The following is a 24,816-nucleotide window of genomic DNA, read 5'->3' on the forward strand; positions in this document are numbered from 1 at the left end:
TCAGCGAAATGTCAGTGTAATGCAATATGATTCATAGCAGCTAACGTCAGGGTATGTGTAGTGTGTATTTTCGTCCACTTAAAAAAAAAAGTTTTTTGTTGTCATTTTTATCAGGCATACATTTAGGCAGTTACTAAGCACAGCCACAGCAAGCACGTTGTAGCTGTGCTTTTGTGAAAGTGTTTTGGGTGCAGTGACTGACTGACTGTAAAGATCTGGTCTTTGCATCCTGTTGTGTGCAAGTGCAAGTAAGATTATTTGCATTTCCTTTTCCTAGAACGTGTAGCTGGTTGAAATGGAATAATTTAACTACATTTGCATTTGTGGATGAATCAAATAAGCGGTGTATGAAGCTAATAGTAACTGGCTGGCTATTCCCCATTCAATTCCAGTGCAGGAGGCCGTCCGCGCTGTGCTCTTTGTCACAGAGGAGAAGCTAGCGTTAGCATAGCTTGCGATATATAGCGTGAAAAACGGCTAAAAAGCTTCTTCGGTTGTTGGGTTTTATGTCTTCTGCATGCATGCTGGTAATTTTGCATCCAGCGGGTCGCAAATGTATTACTATTTTGTATTTAGTGTGGCTTAATTGCTCATCCACAGCAAACAGCAACGACTTGCATCAAAATAAACGTTCAGCGTGCTTCCCCTTTGTCTGAGAATGTACTTAAGCCTTTAAAACGCATTTAATCTTTGACAGGCAGGCACCATTTGTAAAACAAATGCATACATGTAAAACGGAGGCGTTTTGTAACATAAGAGTATTCAGAACTGAACTATTTCTTACAAGTAGGGAGGCATCGTTCTACCACGATACTGTTAGTACACATGGAAGTTTTCAGACTTGTCTATTGGCGATACCCAAGAGGGTCTTCATGAACTCGACACACAACTGGAGAAAAATTCCACCAGTACCACAATCAGCCACGTTAAAAATAAAAACAAACCGATATATCGGCCTATAATGGCTTTTTTTCCCCCAGAGAAGTATCGGTATTATTGTATATGTTGGTTGATAAATAACAACAAAGTACAGTACATAATGCCAAATAAATGTCTTATGTAATTTGTAATTTAGTATCTCCAGTAGGCTGCCTAGTTTGTCCAACAGAGAGCACTGACAAGTTTATCTCAAATATTCTGATCAATGCAGCAGTTTTCTCATTCTTGGATTGTTCTAAAATCTCAAAATGTTTTACTTTCCAATACAAAAGAATCCAGTTTTGGTCTGCCTTAATTAAGCAACATCAGTTATCGGTTCCAGTGCAAACCAACAAATATGTTGTATTGGAATTAATGCAACTACAAACTATTTTCATTATCAATGTGGCTATTTCTTTCTCAAACAATTGGTGAGATTGTAAAATGCAAACAAAATTGTAAAATAAAAAGCCCATCACAAATTCCCAGAACACAAGGTGACCGCTTCAAATTGCTCATTTTGTCTAGATAGATTTCTATCTATATCTATATTCATCCCCGCAGGGAAATTCGACTGTCTGACCAGCAGTTCTAACAGTATTAACTGACCATTGCTGGCCTTCATGGCACATTTAAAAACACCGTAAAAGTGTTGCATATTGTTGTAGTATTTGACACATCACGTCAATTCCTCTTCTGTTTTTCCAGCGGCGCGTGTGCTGTTGTGTGTGCGTGTTGTGTGTCTGCGAGGTGTGTTTGCAGTCAGAGCGAGTTCAAGTATGAAGAGAGGCAAGAAGGAAGAGGATGCAGCGGCAGACGGGGACACTGACACAGGCTCTGGTACTACAGCGTGCACTAATGCACAGTCACATACTGTTCTCTACATATTAAACAACTTTTCAATACATTTTCCTAACTAAAACATATGTGGCCTATCACTTTCATAACCCCAGATCTCTTTTTCATCTCACAGCTTCTGCAAAGAAAACAAAGAAGGCTAAGGAACCAGAGGCCCCGATAATGTACGATGATCCTCCCGACAAAATGACCAGCAAAGATGGACGTGAAGCCAACATGAAGATCACCTCCTGGAACGTCGACGGCCTGAGGGCCTGGGTGAAAAAGAAGGGCCTGGATGTGAGTTAGCAGTGAACAAAAGCAACAAGTGATCTGCCGAGTGAAGTTTTGAGACTGGTTTTAACGCTTGTGTTCTTCCTCCCAGTGGGTGCGTGAGGAGGCTCCAGATGTTTTGTGCCTGCAGGAGACAAAGTGTGCAGAGAAATCCCTCCCTGCTGACATCACCTCAATGCCAGAGTACCCTCACAAGTACTGGTCCGCGTCGGATGAAAAGGAGGGTTACAGTGGCGTGGCAATGCTCTGCAAGACTGAACCCCTAAAGGTCACCTATGGCATTGGTGAGTGGTGTCTTCTCATGTTATCATTTGAAACAAATTAACACTGGGCCTGTACAGCAGACCTCAAGCTGTAGAGGCACAGGTAGGCAGATTGTTACCTTTTAAGCGTCATTTATGCTTCTGCGTTAAATCTATGCCGCGGCACGTCGCTCGGCTGTGGCTCGGTAGCGTTGCATTTCCCCCCCAACTAATTTCCTGGTTCTCTTTCTCCATAAACATTAAATAAAGGAGAGGGTTGAATTGAACTGTTCCTGCTACACATTTACACCGTGGTCGGAAAGCACAGGACAGACACTTTGTTTCCCTCACTATGACTAGAGTTCTCGCTCCGAAGCTAATTCGCTGTCACTCTCTCAACCACACACTACCCACGCACACGCACACATGCCGGCTCTGCTGTTCTCTTAAAGAAATCGACGCAGTCTTTATGCTAAGCTAAGCGGCTGCTGGCCGTAGCTTCACATTTACTGTACAGATTACTCTGCGAGAAAACGAATGATCATATTTCCCAGACTGTCAGTTACATATTGTTGTACACTGCAAAGAAGAATGTGAAGCTGAAGTGCTGAGTCTTTATTACCCTTGATTTTCATTGTGAACACAAACCTACACAATACATTATTGTGTCTTAAATTCTGGTGAAGTAATTGCATTCAATTGTTAACCGAACCTCCTCCACAACCGCTCCAGGTAACGAAGAGCATGACAAGGAGGGCCGCGTCATCACCGCCGAGTTCCCCAACTTCTTCCTGGTGACCGCCTACGTGCCAAACTCCGGCAGAGGCCTCGTGCGCCTCGACTACCGCAAAACCTGGGACGTGGACTTCCGGGCGTATCTGAGCGAGCTGGACATGCAGAAGCCCCTGGTGCTGTGCGGGGACCTTAACGTCGCGCACCAGGAGATCGACCTGAAGAACCCAAAGGGGAACAAGAAGAACGCCGGCTTCACCCCCGAGGAGCGCGAGGGCTTCGGCCAGCTGCTGGAGTCCGGTTTCATCGACAGCTTCCGTGAGCTTTACCCCGAGCAGGCCAACGCCTACACCTTCTGGACCTACATGATGAACTCCCGCGGAAAGAACGTGGGCTGGAGGCTTGACTACTTTGTACTGTCGTCCAGTCTGCTGCCAGGCCTGTGCGATAGCAAGATCCGCAACAAGGCCCTGGGAAGCGACCACTGCCCCATCACTCTGCACATAGCTGTATAGGTCAGTGTCTGAGCACGGCTACTGATTTACATAGCCTTCGCTGTTTTCTTAGTACTTCCGTTCCTACTCGGCTGAAACTATCATGTATGCTAGTGTGCGTTAGAGCGAGGCCTATTTGTGCAGGGAAGTCTTACATTTGTTGGGAGTTTCTCACACTTTCCAAACTCACTCCTTCAGTCGGCTCAACGGTAGCTTAGGTTGTGTAATACTTTTTCAGTTTTCACATGAAACTTTAATAAAAATGACTCCACGGCACAATTCATAATGCCCATTTATCATATTTTTCATACAATTGAAGCTTGTCAGTAAACCCAGTGATGTACACCTCATTTTGGCTATTCTCTAAAAATGCAACACTGCCATTACTCGTAGATGTTTGAAGATGATTTTTAACAACCTGTGCCACAGGCTGTACTGCCGACCTGAGACCTCCATGCAACGTAGCCTGTAGTACGTTTTTGTGTTACCGTCTGAAATTGAGAACATTGCTGTTAAAAAAAACTAACTGTAAAAAGCCTCTTTTCCAAAGCTGTGTTTTTTTCTGTTGTAAAACATGCCCAAAATAAAGACTGGATTTATGTTTCTTCTTCTGTTCATTATTTGAAGACTTGAGTCCAGATGATTAGAAAGAAACAAGTCCCATCAGAATGCATATGAAAACATTCCTCTACTTTAATCACAACACAACCCAGAAATCAAATACATTCAGTAGAATGGAGAACATTCAACATGAACAAGTTCCCATACTAGATGCAGTTCACTGCAATTGCATAGGAGATAGGGTCACAATAATACATATACTGTTGCTTTTGTCCTCCCATTCTAAACTTAACTACAATACCATTAAAGGGTAATTTTGGTATTTTTCAACCTGTCCCCTAATTTCCGTGACTAATGGGAACAAAAATCAAGATCGTTGTAACTGGGAACCGGGCGGCAATGTGTCCTTTGGGGCAAATGTGCACCGTACATCTTACTAAAAAAACACTGACAGGCCCATATTGTTATTCCAAGTGTATGACAACATTATGTAAAAAAAAATATGAGAAGTAGCCGTTAACCTGCCATGCTTTCCTGTGTAACTTACTGTGCCAGATCAACACAGTAACTTTAGCTAATAGAATTAGCTTACCTCCGCTCTGTCTCTAGCCCTCCACTCTTGGAACGGCATTTTTCTTTAGGGAAAATGTTCTTTGGTATAGGAATTTAGTGGACGTACATTGACGGTGCACATTTGCCCTATATGATTACATTGCAGCCCTGTGTGTGGCTGCCGGTTACAGCATCCATGGTCAATACTGGACCACTTTCAAAGACTTTTGTTCACATTAGTCACTTAGACACAAATACATGGGATAGGATCCAGGTTAAAATACTGAAATTAAAATTAAATTTCTTGACTATTTTAGCTTCATGATATGTGTCCGTTGATGCATTTTGAGATTATATGACTGCCTGAATCCCTTCCCACATTCTACACAAAGGTGTGGTTTTTCCCCTGAATGCGTTTGCTGGTGTCTCTTCAGGCGGTTGGCACTGAGGAAGCTCTTGTCACACTCCGTGCAGGAGTACGGCCGGACTCCGGTGTGGTAGCGCAGGTGGATGGTCAGGTAGCAAGACTGGGTGAATTGCTTGCCGCAGTGGGGGCACTGGAAGGGCTTGTGGCCCGTGTGGAAACGCTCGTGCTTCAGAAGCTCGGCGTGGGAAAAGAAACCCTTCCCGCAGTCGGAGCAGAGGTACGGCCTCTCGCCGGAATGAGTCAGCTCGTGTCTGATCAGAGTCGCCTTGTAGACGAAACTCTTGTCGCACTGCGAGCAGCTGAAAACGTTCTCCCTGGTGTGGCAGCGCTCATGCTTCTTCATGTTGCGTTCCCTCTTGAAGCTCTTGCCGCAGAAGGAACACATGAAGGGCTTTTCCTCCGAGTGGATCTTCATGTGGCTCAGCAAGCCCCCCTTGTAGAGGAACCCCTTGCCACACTGTGTGCATATGTGCGGCCGCTCCTTTTGATGGATGCGCTTGTGCGCGCTGAGGGCTGCCCGGTAGGCGAAGCTCTTTCCGCAGTTGCACGAGTACACTCTTTCTTCCTGGTGGGTCTGCAGGTGCTTGTTGAGGTAGCTGGCACAGCTGAAGCCCAGGTCGCAGCGAGGGCATGTGTAAGAGCGCTCCACCTCGTCGTGGGTCTTCAGGTGCCTCACCAGTGCAGACTTCCAGGCAAACGCCCGGCCACACTCTGAACACACATATTCGCCATTCTTCATGTGGGTGCTCTTGTGCTCCCTCTGAGCCACCAGTGACTTGAAGAACTCCCCGCAGATCAGGCACTCGTACCTGCGCCCGGACTTGTGCGTCTGCTTGTGCCTCTCCAGAGACTGTTTGAAGGAGAACCGCCGTCCGCACTGAGAGCACAGGAAGGGCTGCTCGCCCGTGTGGATGCGCTGGTGGGCTTTTAGGAGGGATTGGAACTTGAAGCTCTTCTTGCAGTCTGGACAACTGAAACGTCCCTCCTTTTCACCTGCAAGGGGCTGCTCGTCGTCCTCAATCTTAACAGAGTGGACCCCGTCAATGTGCCGCTGCACCTGGGCTTCTTCGGAGTGCTGGAAGGAGCACTTAGGACAGGAGAAAGCTACAGAACCTAAGGGAAAAACATTATAAGAGCAACAAATTAACATTCTGCTAAGACATGGAAAAATGATGTGCTTTCATTTTGGACTTTTTTTGTTTGTAAGTGCCATCAAAGCATTTATTACCCCGTCATTTGTCCATAACTCAAATAACATTGCAAACAAATCAGTTAAAAAGAAGTTGGAAATGTTCCTTGGATTTTCCTTAAATAACTGCATATGCTGACCTGTATCCAATATAAAACAATAAAGCTGCCTTCCAGTTTCATAAAAAATATTGAGTGAATTCTTGTGATTACAGGTTATTTCAGCAAACATGACTATACTGTACATGATAGCAGTTACTTGTTTTGTGTCTGGAATCTTTGGTTTCATTTGTTTACATTAGGGCTGGGCGATATGACGTTAAATATCGTCAAAACGATAGAAGAAGAAATGTCTATTGTGTAAATTTTTCTATATCGTTCCAAATTAAGATGAGGCTTGACTTTCTGATCCTAACCCATTTTGATCATTTTCCACTAAAGTTCTTAATTAAAATCAGAAAGCACTCTACTTTTCATTCATGCAGTATTTAATTCAAACAGGAGTATACAAACATAGGTTTTACCATGTGGTTATTACATATAGACTATTGATTTACCAGAAAACATGCTATATTGTGATTTATTACACAACCTTTGTTGAATACTTGATTCTGATTGGTCAATCGCGGCATTCTACGGTCTGTTATTTCTTTAGAACACAGCGTTGCCATGGATTCTGATCATAGACTCTAAAAAAGGACCATTTTTAAATAAATAAAATTGTTTTTAAAATCACTATATGTGCTCATACGGAGCTCCTACCACTGATCAGCAGATCACAAAGGGAGAGAGAGGGTGGAGGAAATGGGGATCGCTTGAAATAAGTGAGATAGTGTAGAGCGAGACGGTCATTATTGGGAATTGAAGAAGTTAGGGTTGTAATTTGTTACATATATCCTTACTGAGAGATGAAAGGACCTGTATCAGGATAGAAGATTTTGGCCATATTGCCCACCCCTAGTTTATATTAGTTCACTTATATTTTTAGGAAAATGTCCATATTTTTTCAAGCAAATGTTTTATTATGGACAAATTACCGGGCGATCAGTTACTTTCTGGCCTGCCATTTTCAGCTGCTTTCATTTTTTTTAGCGCAATGTATTGTCCAAGTTCTGTTGTTATCTCTCCGGTTATGCAATTGTAGTGAAAAAGACCACAAAATTGTATTTCTAAAAGTGAACTCACTCTCAGCGCCGTCCTTTGATGAGACCACGGGCGACCCGTAAGAGTGCTCTGCACTGTTGAAGAGAAAGGAGAAATAAGCAAGAGGGGCTTTATCTGCCTCATGTCCCCCCACAGCTGCCATATATTCAACTGAACATGGCAGATCACATTCTATGTTTCTATGTACTAAACTATGTTATAATACCAGGATGACAAAAGCAAATGGAGGAAAACCATGTTTACCAATTGAAAGACACAGGCTTCAGCTCTGGAGGGTTGGCCTTGGTGATCTCCTTCCTTCTTTTAGTGCCCATGTGCTTCTGTAAATTTATCACCTGGATCTTCATGGTCGGTTTGCGTTTACGCCCACTTGTTCGGACCTTCGCCAGGGAAATGACTTCATTGTCGAGTTCGGGGAGCGTGCTTTCAGCCTCAGAGGTGGGACTCTCACTGCTCTGAACCTCTGCATTCTCCGGATCACAACCCCCATTATCGCCCGCCTGCAGCTGGCGGTCGGGGTCAGCGAGTACGACCGCGGCCTCGCTGACATTTCCGTCACCTATAACCACCTCTTGCTCATCCTTCTGTCTCTCTGTGGACCTGTTTGCATTGTGATCAGCAGTGTGAGTTTTTAGGTGTCGCGCGAGTGCCAGCTCCCAGTTAAATTGCCTGCTGCACTGATGACACGTGTAAACGCCGTCTTCCATGTGGGTTTGCTTGTGCTCCGTGCGGGCTGACAGGGAGTGGAAGGTCTCCCGGCAGATCACGCAGTTGTACTTGCGGCCGGTTTTGTGCGTGTGTCTGTGCCTGTCGAGGGACTGCCTGAAAGAGAAGCAGCGGCCGCAGTCGCTGCACCGGTGGGGGCGCTCTCCGGTGTGGATGACCCTGTGGGCGATTAGCGCAGAGGCAAACTTGAATTTCTTCTCGCAGTCTGGGCAGTCATGCGGTCCCATAGAGATCTTTTGTTGGGAGGACGCCGAGTCATCCTTCTTAACCTCTGGATGGATGACGTCTGCCAAACCACTTACAGCGTTTTCTTGCGTTGCTTCACCCACTTCTTCCTCCACGGTTGTCTCATCAGGAAGCACTACAGGCGACTCTTCAGCCACTGTGCCAGTGTCTGTTCCTTCTAAGCAGTTTTCTCCCATCACCGCCTCAATGTCGGTGCTTGTGTCCAATTCAACCTCTGCGTAATCGGTCACTGTGATTATTTCAACCGCTACGTCATCCACTATTGATACAGCGTGTGTGTCATCACTGAGGCCTTGCAGGGGATCGGATTGGTTGGGTTGTTCCGTAGGTTTTGCCACTTTGCTACGGGCAGCTGCAGAGAGGGAGGACAGGATGCTTTCGCCCATGCTAGAAGGTGGAACTGCACAGAGAAAAGGCCAAGAATCACACTTACGGTTATTGTCTTTAACAAGAAAAGTGATATACAGTAGAAGTGGTTATGGGAAGCGACTTACCATGTTGCTCTAAATGCCCAAGGTGTCTGTGGTGCTGGAGCAGATTCTTCAGGTCTGTAGGCTCGGAGACTGAATGCACACAATCCTCCAATACAGAGCATTCGGCTCCAAGCCAGGAAACGGTCTGTGAAATGCATGAAAACATCACACCAAATCCAATATAATAGAACGATTTCAACTTCATGAACAGCATACTAACATTAAACACCCGTAAAGCCTCTTTCACACATAGTTCCCAGTGAATTATCCCAATGAATTACTGGGATAACCTTTCAGGCACCGCTAGGGATTGTTACTATTCACACATGCAGTTAGGCTATTAGTTAGGCTAGTGCAGTTAGTATCTGCACTACTACGATTTCATTTCTAAGAGGTTTGATTTTTAACCTCAAACATGGTAGTGTAGATGTAGCCTCAGGAACATTTCCGCCATGCACCTTTTCACACTTGCCATGGCAGTGTGTCAGAATAGATGGGGGAAGGGACAGCCCAACAGTGCTTAACCCTGCAATGTTCCGGCTTTCATTCACACCACAGCCATACTAGCATTTTCTCTGGAATGTTCCTAGGTCCTGAGGTGGGAAACTGGCGGGACAGATTTCCCAGCATATCGATCCTTGCTCCCATTTACACATGACCCCATGCAGGAAATGTCCCTGCACATTTCAGGGAAAGACTGTATGTGTGAAAGGGGACACATTACTAGCCAATAATGTTCAATGACATTATGTCAGTTTCATTTTTTTATTATAGCGTAGATTAGATATTAGTGTAGCACTGCACCTCATTTAGATGGAACTCTAGCCTAAGCAATCTGAGCCTAATGGTTAAACGGTGTTTACTATGTAGCATATAGCCATTATTGCTTTATGGTATATATATATATATATATATATATATACACTGTCATCTAAACATCATTAACTGTGACACTAAGCACAGCTGGCGACTTATATTTTATTTACTTGAAGATAAGATCATTATCATTCAAGAACCCGCAAACTGAAATACATTTGTCACGTCTTGTCTTGGCCTGTGCACATTTAGTCCCTCCCTGTCTGAGCCAAAGAGACCTGTGCAGACTTCAGTTTGTACACAGAACACTGCAGCCAGATTTATCCACACCAATTTTAGCATTTTGGAATTTATTTCTAGGATGGTTGTTACAGTTTTGCTGCGCCTGGTCCCCTCTGACCTTTACTGACTGACAACTGAGGCTTTACACAGTAAACAACGCTTACTTACAGTAAGCTAATTTCATGCGTCACCGAACTGATGGCATATGTTGATTCTGTGTGGTACGTCACTGTCCGTTCCACTAGCTTACGACACATATAAATATAAATGGTACGTCACGGATTTTCCACTATCATTTCTTTTGACATATGCGAGAGAAAATTCAAACTTACTGTGAAAATTACTGTGTTACAGCAGCAGGTATAAGACACACAACATCCACACAGGATAACAGGAAATAATAAATTAAGTAAAAATACAAGAACGAAAAAATGGAAAAAAATGTGCAACACACACACACATATATAGGCTAAGTAAACATGAGTGTGCAATTTGAGGTCAGTGTAATAAATGAAGTAATGATGAGTAATTATCTCACACTCAGCGGTGAAATGTTGAAGAGTTTTTTGGCTTTTTCTGTAGCGGTCTGTGCGACACAGAAGCTGTTATGATATGCCGATGCTGTGTGCAACTCAAATATGGCTTATCACTCATTTCAGTGGCAAATACCAACGTCCACCGGCATACAGTTGGGTGTGCCACTTCTTCACGGCATGACACTTTAAATAGTGCTATGTTGCTGCTGCTCAACCAGCATACGGCACATGAAAACGGTAACCACAAGAACAAGAGTGGCAGACCGTCAGTCAACATTCAAATTAGCGCTTTTGTCTACCTTAAATGCGACGATTTGTTATTAAATTCCGCAGTATTAGTATAGAAGCATTATGGTAGTTTTAAGGTTATTTTTGAATGGTGAGATACTGTTAACTTTTTTTATATATATTTTTTTTATTATTAAAAGTGATAACAAACTGACACCTCTCACCTGCTCGAGGTCAGGAACTGGCAACAGCTGAGCCAGCCGACAGAGGAACTCTGAAAACAGCATCTGCAAATCACTGTCATACTGAGGGCCATACTCAGCAGGGAAGACCTCCTTTTAAAGACAAAAATCAACTAGTTTAATGCATGGCAAATACAAAACTAAAGTCAGGTGTTGAGACAATTAAGTGTACAGCAAACTTTGGAATTGTTACAGCTCTAAGCAGCACAACAACAACAACAACAATTGATTCAGAGCAACAACAAAGTGATGGACAGACGACTTTTGTTTAGCATTTAAGGTTCCCATAAAATGAAATCAAACAAAAAGTTAAAATGGACTCAATATAAGGTCTGTAGAATAAAACTAATTAAAAGAGGTTTAGTCTGCGCAGGAAATACAATCTCTGCAGGCCCTTTTTGCTGATTTTGGATACATTGAGGTCACTCTCGCTTTGCCAGACCTTCCTCCACAGCGCTGCGGAGGAGGGTCTGGCTGGTCCACGCAGCATCCTGGGATGGGAGAAAAACGTGCTCTGGTTTATTGGCATTTCTTTAAACCAATCACAATCGTCTTGGGCGGCACTAAGTGCCGAACGGAGCAACAACGCTTCTGCAAAATAGCCTCTGGAAGGAACTTGTTTTGGTGGACGTGTACGTTCAAAAGTTGTGTTAGTCGTGCAACAGAAAACTCAGATTGGACAGATAGTCTAGCTAGCTGTCTGGATTTACCCTGCAGAGATCTGAGGAGCAGTTAACCATAGTCCTTATAAATCCACCCCAGTTTAGAACGCCAACACAAAGAAAGAGGAAGGTGACGGACATCCGGCCGAAAGAATGACATCACTGGAACAATCGCGGAAGTGGAACGTCGTGGATATAGACTATCCAAATTATAACTTATAACAGCAAGTAACATTTACAGTTGGATATGGCTCAAAAGAAGTGAAAGTAATACCGCCTCACCAAGAAATAGTCTCGCCTCTCTTCGGGATCTTTGAGCAGAGTCTGGACCAACTCAAGAAAGTTAACCACTAGTTCCTCCTGTTCGGACTTCTTCATCTGCAACATGGGCATAACAATTCCACATATTACAAGTTTACAAATGGATAAATTCCTAAGTGGTGTTGATAAGTGTGTGGCCAAGCCTATAACATGTTTACAAAAAAAACACATTTTGATCCAAGAGGCAGAAATGTTACAAAAAATGGTTGGAATTTTAAAAGTGATGTGCGAAAGAAAATCCACTAATCTAGACTGTACTGTAGACACTTACATCTAGCAGGGTGGGGTGTCGCGGTCTGATGTGGTCTAGATGAGACAAGATGAAGTCCGGTTCCACAAGCTGTTCACTTCGGCACAGCTCAAGAATATACTGATGAGCAGAAGAAAAGAAAAAAAACATTGCACCAAAATGTTTGTGTTCACAATACAGTTCACACATAATTAGTTGTCTATAACTATCTATAATAGGTCTGCACAATACTTTGTTTTTTATCATCATCCCATTATCAACTGGCGCAATGAACACATCGCGAAAGGCTGCGACGTATGCCAAAGACACTCAGGGATTTTTTGTGTTGGTTGCTTCAACAAGCAGTTTGTTGCATTTAAGCAGAATACTGAAAGTAGCAGAAAGAACTGAGTACACTTTAATATCCGTTTATTTATCGCAAGTAATATCGTTATCGCCATATTCAACAACGTTATCGCATATTTTCCCTCATATAGTGCAGCATTAATCAATAATCTTAAAATGTATTACATTGGCAATGAATGCCTCGTGTCCTCCACTGGTACCTTACCCTGGCTCTTAATCCCAGGTTAAGTTGCATCCTGTGCTTGAACATTAGCAGCTCTGGGACCATGTCCATCACCAAAGAGACAAACTCTGCCACTTTCCAGTAGTTCAGGACATCTTGTTTCTTCAGAACCTGCCACATGGAGACGGCCATAAGCTGGAAAGGTGGGACCAGGAGGCGCAGCGACGCCAGAGGTAAGGGGTCACCTGAAAAAAAACAGAAAAGGACTCTGAAAGTATATCACCTTTATTTATTCAGGGAGGGCCAATAGAGAGCAAGCTCTCATTTCCAATGACGTCCTGATTACATGTCATATAGTCTAGCATTTCCAGACCTTCATCCACAGCATCGCGGAGGAGGGTCTGGCTAGTCCACACAGCATTCCAGAATGGGAGAAAAACGTGCTCTGGTTTATTGGCATTTCTTTAAACCAATCACAATCGTTTTGGGCAGCGCTAAGCGCAGGACGGAGAAACAGTGCCGCTGCAATATAGCCTCGGGAAGGAACTTGTTTTGGTGGAACATGTACGTTCAAAAGTTGTTTTAGTCGTGCAACAGAAAACTCAGATTGGACAGATAGTCTAGCTAGCTGTCTGGATTTACCCTGCAGAGATCTGAGGAGCAGTTAACCATAGTCCTCAGAAATCCACCGGAGGTTAGAACGCCAACACAAAGAAAGAGGAAGGTAACGGATATCCGGCCAAAAGAGTGACATCCGGCGGGATTTCCGGCGCCATCAAACAATCCCGGATAAGTGATACATAGTAATCTATAATATACAGTTGCAATACACAGTACACACATCAAACAATTACAGAATGTTGAACAACTCAAAGTGCACATGTACATTCAGAATACATGGATTTATAAAGAAGACATTGAAAGTGATTAAATGGAATCGGGCTGTTCAAATTCATTAGAATTTGCAGGTTAAAGTGAACGCAGATGGCCTATCTGTTCCATGTATCATAATTAAACACGCCTGATATGTAATCTGTCAATGTGTCATTATGTGAACACATTGGACTGTATGATGATGGGGAAGACTGGGGCTGTTAAGTCATTCTGGGAATCATTTGGTGAAATAGATGGTTTTAAATACACAATAAAGTGATGTTTAATGATTCACAAGGGATATGAGGGCATCAAATGTTAAGATAATAGCTATGTTGCTCGTTCAAGTTGAGAATCGTGCTTCTGTAACGTTATATTAGCTAGCTGTTATGAGAACAGCGATATTTTTTTAATGCAACCTTCCTAGAAACATTAAGTGCACGTTCAATAACAAGTGTTGCTCAAACCCGGTTAGCTTTACTTACATACGCCAAGTTTGTACAAGTCGGTACATACAGCAGCACTCATATCCATATGACAACAAGCACGCAAAAACAAAACCACCACGTGAACGTAACTTTATTATCTGAAGTCAATGTGCTAACCTGGTTTACGAAGTTAGCATGGATAGAGTAAAAGGACTGATAAAAGTCAACGTTAGCTGAACTACCACCCCTTTCCCACTTATTTGCTTTTAATTGTTCTTGGGTTCCCAGAAAACAAACCTTTAGACACGGCCGTGAAGACACTTGAGTCCATCTTCTCACACCGGTGTTGAAAATGTGACTAGGTGTGGTTAGCTGCTGTTTGCCAACAAAGCTAGCTAGGTACCCAGCCACAGTTGGCTAGCATTTGCGTTAGTAGTAACGTTAACGAGGTAGCTATCCCACTGAACCTACAAAAGTTATCCTCTAAATAAGAGTGTCACTCCAATTAAACGTATGCATATTCAAAACAAGTAGCTAGTTACAGCTTGTGATTTGTTTTCAGAAGCCTCTTCTTCTCCATTTTTATTTTACGGCAGGTGACATTTCTGTTGTTGTTGTTGTTGTTGTTGTTGTTACCGCCACCTGCTGGGGGTATTTTCCTGTAATCTCATGGATGTATACGTATGTAATTTCAAAAAACCTGGAAAAAAATGTGAAATCCAAACAAGCCTGGACTGTTTAAGAACTTGCACCTTTTGTTTCCTGACTAGACCGCTCGTATAATTTATCGTATTTTTATATTTGTTTTACTTTATGGTGTAGGCTATAAAATATTTAATTTAATTATTTGAAGTTATTTTGTATTTCTTTGTGCTTGTTTGTCAAATGTTCTATTTTTGTATATTCGCTCAGTCTTTTTGTACCACAGATAAGTGAATAGATTATATAAGCATGTATTGGTTGGTAGCCTACACAATAAAGTTGTAAAAAAAAAAAGAAAAAAGTTCTTCTTCTGTTGTCAGACTAGGCACTGATACGCCATTGCTGCCTCCCACTGGTGATAAGGTTATAAGGGCAATCTAGCCTATTCATTAGTGATGGGTAGTAATAAGTATTAATATGATAAGTATTGCTCTTTAAAGAGATCCGGAGAGATCTGTCCCATTGCTGTTTGTAGGGGGCGAGGGTTACTAGGTTTATCTATGGTATAAGTGTAGGATAGTGATAGGGTGAGATTTGGATCGGAGGCATCCCACCAATATAATTTCATTTCGCATATATGGACTAATTACTCATATTGCCAGACCTAATGCCAATGATCTGCATTGTAAACATTACACAAGGTGACGCATATCCATCTGCTTTGTCAGTGAATTTACCCTTTGTATAAAATGTGTAATATAAATAAATGTGCCTTGATTGCAATTCATGCAACCCTCATTTGAAAACGTATTGATCATTAAAACAAAACAAACAACAAAGCTGTTGAAAACAACGTAGCAGCACTACGAAATATCAAACATGACCTTTCAACAGATGTTTGAATATTAGTAATATTCTCCCAAAAGTAAATGGTTAAAGTTCCACTTGATTAAGTCAAGTTTTATTTTCCAAGACCGGAAAAACCAACAGCTACAGTGAGTTGTTCAAACCCTCTTTTTAGTAAACTCTGTGTACACAAACAATGTTCTCAATGCTGGAGTTCATGTGTAGAGCCCCTGGTGATACTTCGAGCAAAGTTTCATGCTGTGTCGAGCCTTCTTAGCGTTTTAAAAATAGTGATTTTCATGCTATCATAGAAGTGCTCCTAGCACTCCCATTCAGAAGGCCATTTGACCGAAAAACGAAAATACGGTAAATCTTAAAAGTGGCAATTCTGACTCGGGTACATTCACAAAAAGACCCTAGGTTGCATTTTGGCGAGAGTTACGCCGTTTGTAATACCCAACCCAGCTTGGAGCTGCTTTCCATCCAGTCGTGTTTCTTTTGTGCTCACTCAACATTCCCTGAATGAAAATAAAAATAGAAACATTGTAGTTAGTCTAGTCAGTGCATGGACTGCTGAAGTAAAAATCCAACACTTGGTGAAAACAGATTGCATTTTAATCCCCACTCCTCTCCCCCAACACACACACACACCTAGCCGCCCTTTTGAGGGCACACGTAGGACAAGATAACGTTAATCATATTTTTAATAATGGGAGATGGTGGGTGGAGGTCGTGTGGCAGTTGGTGGGCAAGAACCATCTCCCAGGCATCGATCAGATGAACGTTCAGTCCTTTGAACACGGCTCTGAGCACCTTGTTACACTGCAGCGAGTGCCAGTCGCTGTTGGTTAGCGACACACTGAGTGACAAAACTTTGGCGTTTCCTGTCCGGATGATGACCACTGTGCCTGGAGCCCTGTCCAGCAGCCGCACCACCGCCCTGCGGATGTTCTGCAGCCGCCGGATGTAGATCTCCATGGGGAAAGTTCCAAAGTGAGCCCAAATACCAAAAATTACGACAGTGTTCGTGCCTCCGACTAAGCCATCAATTTCATTGGCAATGTAACGAAGCTCGCTGGTTGAGACAGGGACAATACGGATAGGAGGACCATGGAAGCGTGACGTCAACAAGATGTTGTTTGCATAGTCCAAGGAGATGTACGGTCCAGCTTTCTTCGGGCTGTGCAGGTTAAACTCCTTAAGGTCTGAAAGTATTACAGAGGGAAAAGATTAAGCTGCAGTGTGAACAATTCTTGTCTTCATTTTTAAACCTTTAAGACTCGCGGGAATTAGTTGAGGGAGACCCTCATTTTTAATGCTGCAGAGCATGAACAAAGACATCAAACAATCAATAACAAACCAGTTGAAATAGAAATACAATCATACAAACAACAATATCAGTTCAAACTGTTACAAAAGGATAGTGGATGGTTATTAAGTAGAGTCCTAATGTGGCTTTAAGTATTCAATTTTAGGTCATGGAGAACCACCCAGCACCTGGAGCGAGTTAAAATTGGACCAGAAAAATCACCATCATATAATGGAACATTCAACATAGATGTAAGATATAAGGGTAATTTTCGGAGCAGGGCTTTAAAGATATACAGATAATAGTGATTACGTCTCTCTCGTATTAGAGAGGACCAACTAACCTTACCATAGAGGATTTGGTGTGTATTGTAGCTGTCACTGGTAATAAATCCCAGGGCTGAGTGGTATGTTCTTTAAACTAAAAAAAACCCTCATGAATTTTGTTTTGTTTGCCAGTTTAAATAAGTTTAATAAGAGCTTCTTGAAGAGCATTAAAAGAAAGTTGCAGGTTCTCTATGGCCAGTTGCACAGAATCAGCAACACAATATATAATAGTATCATCAGCATAAAAATGAGCTCAAAAATCAAACTGTTCAGTTACCTGGTAGTACTGTGTTGAGGTACTCAAAAAACTGCCTGACGGTAGAGTCTCCATACATGTAGACCCCCTTGCCTTTCAGACACTGAATGATGGCAGAGTTGCTAAATTGGTGAACTGTGGTGCCACCTAGTGCTCGCCACACACCCTGGTAGTAATAACCAGAGGGTCCAGACTTCACACTGCTGCTCTTCACCTCTGATTGACCTGAGAGGAAGTTAAAGGATAAGGGCAGGGTTATTTAAAAAAAAATCTTTTTCCCTTATTATGGACTATCCTTACTATCGATACTAAAATATATACAACTTCCTGTGGTGGCAGAAAATTAACACCCTGCTTTACCTTTCATTTTCGGCAACATGGTGACAATATTAGGTCCTGAAGCCCGAATGAAGACTTTCAAGTTGACACCCCTGAAGAAGAGCACGCAAAAAAGAAGGGCAAGCATTTGAAATAATTTCATTAAGTTTAAGCTACAAATTCAAGCACTAAAATGGAAGAAAACTCCCTGAAAGTTCATACATAATTACACAAAACATAGCCTCTAAAAATCCATTTTGTGGGCGCCCGGATAGCTCAGTTGGTAGAGTGGGTGCCCATATATAGAAGTTTACTACTTGACGCAGCGGGCCGGGGTTCGACTCCGTCCTGCGGCCCTTTGCTGCATGTCATTCCCCCCTCTCTCTCCCCTTTCATTTCTTCAGCTGTCCTGTCAATAAAGGCCCAAAAAATAATCTTTAAAAATCCATTTCATGACATAAAGCTGCACCAGTTAATATATTCATATAAGCAATGGGTCCAATGACAATGTGTCGCTCGCAGTGATGATGACAATGATCACCTGACCTCGCAGTTCCTCTCAGATCTACAGTGTTGGAGCATCCTAATCTAATGGTTTTGGTTAAAGTTCTCATGGCTCTCATCAACATTTTTTTGATAAGAAGCAGCAGGCAGCTGTTTTCATCGTTTCAAGCTCTGATTAAACTTTACAAATTAAAAGGTGATCATAGCTTGTTGTGCTGCCCCCAAAATCAATCACAGCAAACACTATTCAATGGTCTAATCAACTAGTATGTTTCTAATTGATTATTTTGATTTGTATTATCTAAACTTTTAACCTATTTAGAGTGAATCTTAACTGCCTTTTGTTACACACTTGTGAAACTTCCACCAAGGAAGTTAACACTAGATGTATGTGTTCATTAGAAGTCACACAAAATGTCAGTGCTGTCTCTCTGCTCCGTCACCTTTGAAAGAGCTTATCCTCGTTGGCCCTGAAGGTTTGTTTGTTTTTTCCCATTGCGTGGTTGATCCTGGCATCACAGCTCAGCTTCTTTGGCTTGTAGCAGAACCAAGGCTCGCCAGTACGGAGGTCAGTGTAGTTGCACAGCGGCTGGGTTGGACGTAGGCAGACGTTACAGATGCTAGTTTCAGATATTGAGCCAGAGCGGAAGAGGCTCTCAAAGTAAAGCCTGTCAGGCTGTTCGCTGTTTAGCCGGTTCAGCACTGGGATAGCCTCACTAGGGTGAACCAGCGTCACCTGATTGAGGAGAGAACCAAAGTTTTCACCAAGTCTAATAATTTTTAGTCATGTCAATAAAGACAAATAAATACTTCTTTGACACATGAAAAATTGTCCATTCACTAAACCCCTCCCCGAACATGGATTTTCTAATCATGGCTTAGCTAGTCTGGATCAACGGAAATACATTTTTAAGATAAAGCCTGACATCAGATGCAAGACTGTAGCTTAGCAGACGTACATTAAGTTAAGTAAGGAAGCAGGGGCGGACTGGGACAAAAATTCCGCTCTGTTGCCACACCAGCCCACATCACCACGCCCATGCAGCCCCACCCACGGACACGTGCATTCACTAATTACATGTGTGTACAGATGGTGAAATAATATAAGCAGTACCTTATGTAACAGATTTTTAAACATTTAATGTAAGTAACAAACAATGCTTACTACTTTTTAAAGAGCACACGTTTATAACAAATGTACACATACTGCCTGATTATGCCGTTTGTATGCTGTTACAGTCATTCTCTACAGTATGTTGTTCTTTGTTGTCACTGTCTGTTCGATTGTCCGTGTTTCTCTCTGTTGACACTGTACATATTGTCTGTCTGGTTCTCCATCTTTTCATCTGTTTTAACTCTCTAATTCTGCAATTTAAATATGTTTTTATAGCTGTGATTATACTTCAGGGTTTTTCCTTGCTCAGAATTGGCCTTTGAGGGAACACAAAGTTCTGAGGGTAAAGACTTCAATTCCTGCATTCCGATACATTTTTAGGCACCAATTTATGGTAAAAACGTCTATATTTATGGCAAGGAAATCACAAAATTCTGGTGGCAGGTAACAATTCAAAATATAATGGAATATTATTATATTCAGTAGTCCAGTAAGGGGGCTTTCACATCTGGGACATGGGCCGGATACGACAACACTTGACCCCAAGGTCCAGTTGTTTAAAATAGCATGAACAGGGCTTTATGGTAAATTTTTCCCCCAAGGAGCACGCTTTACTCCCAAGTTGAAAAATGTAGGATTGACTTACATAGGATACTGCTTTTACTGCTAAATTGTACAATAACACAATAATGTTATGGATACAAAACATTGTGAAGTGTAATGTTTTCTACATTCTATTGATCAAAAATGATCAGTAATGTTGAATATAGCCTACAGTGTAACGGATCACCACAGTTCATGCATACATGTGAACCGCGGATTAATTGCAGAGTTTAACCTGTAGTGTAAAACTAAACACTACGTGAATGGGGCACAGCAGAAAGACGGAGCAGAGCGACGCTGCTTGTTCAAGGTTTTCATGTGTACTCCCTATAGGCCTACACTTCGCATCAGGCGTTAAAACCAACTGTACCGAATTAGACTACTATTTAACGCGACAACGAGACGTTTTTAACCGGTAATGAAACTGTCTCAATTTAATACTGATGCCGTCAGACGGCCGCGCGGACAGACAGCAGTCAGAGCTCCGGCAGAGCTCTGCGCCCGTCAGCAGTGGCTTCTCACTGCGCAGCTGATCCCCCAGAGCAGCATGATCACCGGGAGGGTCCGGTACAGCCTGAACTCTGCAAACGGAGATCCCGTTTGAAGGTGACGTGCTTGATTTTGACTGAACCTCCCAATTTGAGTAACCTCTGGATGGTTCGGTCGGCCCATCTCGGGACCAGGCCGGCCATTGCCGACTGGCCAAATGCTTAATATTTATTATTATTATTATTATTATTATTATTGTTATTATTACCATAGTGAAATCGTGCAAGCGATAAAAACCTGTCCTATGCGCTGTCGGCCTGTAAAGACAATTTATTTGTAGGCTATATTTAAAAAAAAAAAATCTGACCGGCCCACATTTAAAAAAAATGGCCCGGCCCCTCTGGCATTTGCCAGAATTGCCAGATGGCCAATCCGCCCTTGTAGGAAAGGCAGCAGGTCTGTCAAGCTTTGGATCTCCACGTTGAAGTTTGGAGGGACTACAGTAATTGAGATACTCTGATTTAAAGTGTTTAAAGAGGGTTGTCTTCTTAGCCTTTCCGAAACCAAAAAACACAAGCACTAGCTACAGTAGTAACAGAGCAAAAAAAATGATCACGCTCACGACTAGCACATATTACCATGTGTAGGAGCCTCCTTGGTGCTACAGTACTATTATAGTACGTGCCCACTGTCAGCGTCATTTCCACGCTTCCCATTCATTTCTATGGAAGCAGCCGTGCAATGCATCACGGTAGCGTTGGGGGAACTTTGGAAGAGCAGGGCCGAGCCGAGCTGCTGCAAATGAGGAGAGTATGACTCGGCTAGAGGCCTCTCAAAAGCTCAAGAAAATCTTTTGAAATGTCTGAAATGAAATGATCTGAAATGAAGACAGATTCGGCAACTGCAGAGCCTAACACAAAAAACGAATCAAATGTTTTCAGAAACACGTTTCGCTGAACTATTTTCGTATTCCAAACGAGCACCATTATGGTCCATTTTGAAATCTGGGAGCAGACAGCCCCACGTGAATCAGGTGCAGCCATCGGGCTTGTATGAGGGTGTAGTTTATGAGTTTTCTCATGGAAAGGAGGGCGGGGCTTAGTTTGATTCTAACTGTTAGAAGAAAGATTAAACAACACCTACAATACATCCACATTTAACATGATAGTTTTTAGCATTACCTCAACCTGCGCGTCTCCTTCCCAGAGTAAAGAGAATACAGCAGAGTAGCTGCCATTCAGATGATCCACCACTTGCCCAACCACACCTGCACCAAGCTTTGGGTTGTGCAGTCGGGCGAGTAAGAAGTCCCCTCCAGACTTCTTGGGACGGCCCTTGAAATCAGACATATTGATCCTAACCTCCAACTGATCCCCTACGTGCCACTGTCCTCCCCCCCTCCCTGGAAGAATGGTGAAGGAGCTGTGAGCTGGATCACTGGTCTTCTCCAGGGAAAGAGGAGCTGGCAAAAGTGGAGTTCCAGGCCAAGCAATGGAGTCCAGTAGGAGGCGTTCCTCCAGAGCGTCGTTAGGGGACAGTGGCTGGAAGGTGCAGAAGCCGCGATGCACGTCAGGGACAGTGGAAACTCTCGGGATGATGATGGTGGCGAAGTTCATTTTATGCTTAATCTGGCAGGGGGTCGAGAGAGATGGTGACAACGATGCATCCATCAAATGCATTGAAAGCAAATTAACTAAATGAAGCAAAAGGGCCAAGAAGGATGATTTTTTTCGTCCCAAAGCACAAAATGATTATGGGGGGGGGTGGGGTAATAAGAACTGTTGATCTGCTAGTTGCAATAATTTCTGCATTTCCCAAACTTTCCCTGTGGCACTTCCCCTCTGTTAACATTGATGGACAAAATGCTAGGACAAAAACACAAATCTTGAATTCAAATTCAAAGGTTTGTATGTGTGCATTCTATATGAAGATTCATATATATATATATATATATATATATATATATATATATATATATATATATATATATATATATATATATATGAATCTTCACTGGTCTCACGATTCGATTACGATTAGCCTGTCAACGATTCAAATCCATATCACGATGCATCACGATGCGTCACCTCCTAAATATTATTATTTATTGCTAAACATGGTTTCATCAACAATTTCAGATATATATACCCCCCCCCCCCCTTTTTTATTGTATATACTTTTAAAAAGGACACATTCCTGAATTTAGCAAAGTCTGAACACAGCAGACAAAAGGCAAAAAAGGCAAAAACAGAAAGAAGCAGCGACCGGAAAATCAACAAGTAACATGAGTAGGCAATAATCGATTCAATAATTCAATAATCGATTATGGTCAGTCACTGCATCGACGCAGAATCGTCTAGGTCAGCATTCTGGGATTCATGTTTTGGGATATGTTACGTGGCCCAGAAGCACTATAGAGGCTGGTTCACACCTGATGGTTTGACATGACAGAGGAAGATTTTTTAATGGCTGAAAGACGCATTGTATTTTGTCACATACAAATTAGATTAAACCACACAGAGGCACAAAACATCAGTGACTCTCATAGTAAATGGACTGCATTTATATAGTGCTTATCTACCTTAGCGCTTTACAATTTACCTCTAATTCCCCCAGTTACACACACATTAACATGGAGCTGCCACGCGAGGCCTGCCCATCTCGAGCATAGTCATCCCTTCAGCGCCTAGCTGTTTTGGGGCATCTGTTGGTTATACATATGTGATTTGTTGAGATTTACTGTATGTCTTCAGTAAAAACGAACATTAACACATTTTGATGGTTTTGGTCAAAAGTATAGAATATACTGCCAGCCTTATTCTTTGACTAGAGGAGCTGCTGCTGTCAGCAAGTCAAGTTGCAGGATTGTAGGGGAAAATACTATTTAACTGCATTTATTTGCAATGAAACTGCTGCTGAGCCACATTGCATTTGAAAACAATATCCTGAAACCGGACTAATATTGAACATTTCAAATAGGGTCAACCCTTCGAACTAGGGATAGACCTGACTATCAGCTTGGCCGAATATCGGGCGTTTTTTTTTTTTTGGCAGTTTGCAGATTTTCTGAATCAGCGTTTTATTTGCCTGATAACTGATAACCGATTTGGCTCCGCTACAGCTCTGTGTCTGTCCCTCTGCTTCGGTTTCACTCACCACTGAGTCTGACTTAATGTAGGAGTATGTAACATTCTTTAAAGATTTTCATTTCCACTGTAAATGCATATCGGTTCCAATATCAGTCGGTTTTATTAACTCCTAATAATTGGTATCAGTCCTAAAAAAACAAAACAACACCGGTCGATCCCTACTTCAAACAGTCCCACTAAAACAAAGTTCTTACCCCCAGAATGTCCACTTCATGTAAGACAAAGATGGAGATAGCCACAGCCAGAAAGAAGAAGATGGCAATGTACTCCCTTCTGATACAAGCTCTGGTATTCATGGTGGTCTTCATCTATGGCTGCAGCATAGCACTGTGACTACTTCCTCTGGTACTGGATTAAAAAAATAAAAATAAAACACAAAAGGGTTAACTGATTTAAAAATATGACATGCTGAAACTCAATTGTGAAATCCAAAAAACAATAGTCTGACATGTCTGGCTTTTAAATATTAGGACTAAACTAAATCCAGTCACCCAGGAAATTCCCTTGACTGATCAACCATTAATCAAGGCCACAACCAAAGATAGCAGCCTCTCTCGCTCTAGCTTAACATGATTCTTTCCCAAGTGATCCCATAATGTACACTTTGCAACATCATGCAAATATTTACATACATTTGGATCCTGCAGTATTTTGCAACCCACACCAGACATAAGTTACACTCACAACAAGATGCAACTTCATTACAGAAGAGTAGCAAAATCCAGTACTTCACCTACGTCCACCTTGGGCATGGAGAAAATGAAAAAGTCTGAAAGGTACAGGTAAAGGTACACTGTGTAGTGTTTTAAGAATTGTATTAGCTAAAATCAATGTCTTCATTCATAAATGTCCTCATTGGTGTAAAATGACCTCTGCCAATGATCTGACTTAACCTCGTAAGCGAAGAATTTCTCATTTGTATTGACATTGGACGGGCATTTTGAAAAACTCTAATCGCTGAGAGGGTTTATCTGATAGTAAGTATGTAATGGGGACAAAATACAATATATCCCTCTGAAATGTAGTGGAGCAGAAGTAGGAAGTAGCATAAAATGGAAGCAGTAAAATGTAAAATACAAGTACCTCAAAGGTATACACACTACTCGTATTGTACAGATTAGAATGGTCATAGACAACATCTAGTTTACATGATAATATAAATATATCTTATTTAAGCGAATCATGTGTCTTACCTCAGATTAATTTGAAGAGAACACGGTGATCAAAATGATGAACCTGCACTTTATCTTGCTGGTTTGC

General features: G+C 42.3%; 3 protein-coding genes across 4 annotated transcripts; 1 reads left to right on the plus strand and 2 right to left on the minus strand.

The window, feature by feature from the left end:
• Positions 1-135: 135 nt before the first annotated feature.
• apex1 (APEX nuclease (multifunctional DNA repair enzyme) 1) lies at positions 136-4,052 on the plus strand. 2 transcript variants are annotated; one of them, XM_078281528.1, is made up of 5 exons: positions 136-242; positions 1,627-1,758; positions 1,892-2,055; positions 2,141-2,333; positions 3,024-4,052. In XM_078281528.1, the coding sequence occupies exons 2-5, from the start codon at positions 1,698-1,700 to the stop codon at positions 3,536-3,538; spliced, it is 933 nt and encodes a 310-aa protein (XP_078137654.1). In that variant the 5' UTR covers positions 136-242; positions 1,627-1,697; the 3' UTR covers positions 3,539-4,052. The 2 variants fall into 2 exon arrangements, with proteins under 2 accessions (XP_078137654.1, XP_078137653.1); XM_078281527.1 differs by having other exon boundaries at positions 137-248.
• Positions 4,053-4,576: 524 nt separating this feature from the next.
• Positions 4,577-14,642, minus strand: LOC144537701 (uncharacterized). Its single transcript, XM_078281525.1, has 9 exons — positions 14,298-14,642; positions 12,742-12,944; positions 12,213-12,311; positions 11,903-11,998; positions 10,941-11,051; positions 8,876-8,999; positions 7,653-8,781; positions 7,431-7,483; positions 4,577-6,170 (listed from the first exon to the last, which is right to left on the minus strand). Exons 1-9 carry the CDS (start codon positions 14,329-14,331, stop codon positions 4,939-4,941), a joined length of 3,081 nt encoding a protein of 1,026 aa, XP_078137651.1. The 5' UTR covers positions 14,332-14,642; the 3' UTR covers positions 4,577-4,938.
• Positions 14,643-16,126: 1,484 nt separating this feature from the next.
• Positions 16,127-23,898, minus strand: LOC144512141 (NXPE family member 3-like). Its single transcript, XM_078242720.1, has 6 exons — positions 23,751-23,898; positions 21,589-22,035; positions 18,645-18,937; positions 17,740-17,810; positions 17,401-17,604; positions 16,127-16,693 (listed from the first exon to the last, which is right to left on the minus strand). The coding sequence occupies exons 1-6, from the start codon at positions 23,862-23,864 to the stop codon at positions 16,140-16,142; spliced, it is 1,683 nt and encodes a 560-aa protein (XP_078098846.1). The 5' UTR covers positions 23,865-23,898; the 3' UTR covers positions 16,127-16,139.
• Between the last annotated feature and the right edge of the window lie 918 nt (positions 23,899-24,816).

This window comes from Sander vitreus, chromosome 23 (genome assembly GCF_031162955.1).
Source record: "Sander vitreus isolate 19-12246 chromosome 23, sanVit1, whole genome shotgun sequence".
Lineage (NCBI taxonomy): Eukaryota > Metazoa > Chordata > Actinopteri > Perciformes > Percidae > Sander > Sander vitreus.

Bases quoted from the DNA above. Each gene is read 5' to 3' on its own strand.
- LOC144512141 (XM_078242720.1), bottom strand. From the start codon at position 23,864: ATGAAGACCACCATGAATACCAGAGCTTGTATCAGAAGGGAGTACATT. The intron at 22,036-23,750 runs GTAAGAACTTTG...ACCCCCTGCCAG, and splicing joins ATGAAGTGGACATTCTGGGG to ATTAAGCATAAAATGAACTT. The intron at 18,938-21,588 runs GTAATGCTAAAA...CTCCTCAATCAG, and splicing joins AAGGAGACGCGCAGGTTGAG to GTGACGCTGGTTCACCCTAG.
- apex1 (XM_078281528.1), top strand. From the start codon at position 1,698: ATGAAGAGAGGCAAGAAGGAAGAGGATGCAGCGGCAGACGGGGACACT. The intron at 1,759-1,891 runs GTACTACAGCGT...TTCATCTCACAG, and splicing joins GGACACTGACACAGGCTCTG to CTTCTGCAAAGAAAACAAAG. The intron at 2,334-3,023 runs GTGAGTGGTGTC...CAACCGCTCCAG, and splicing joins AAAGGTCACCTATGGCATTG to GTAACGAAGAGCATGACAAG.
- LOC144537701 (XM_078281525.1), bottom strand. From the start codon at position 14,331: ATGGACTCAAGTGTCTTCACGGCCGTGTCTAAAG. The intron at 9,000-10,940 runs GTGAGAGGTGTC...TGCATTTCACAG, and splicing joins CAGTTCCTGACCTCGAGCAG to ACCGTTTCCTGGCTTGGAGC. The intron at 7,484-7,652 runs GTAAACATGGTT...TCTCTTCAACAG, and splicing joins AAGCCTGTGTCTTTCAATTG to TGCAGAGCACTCTTACGGGT.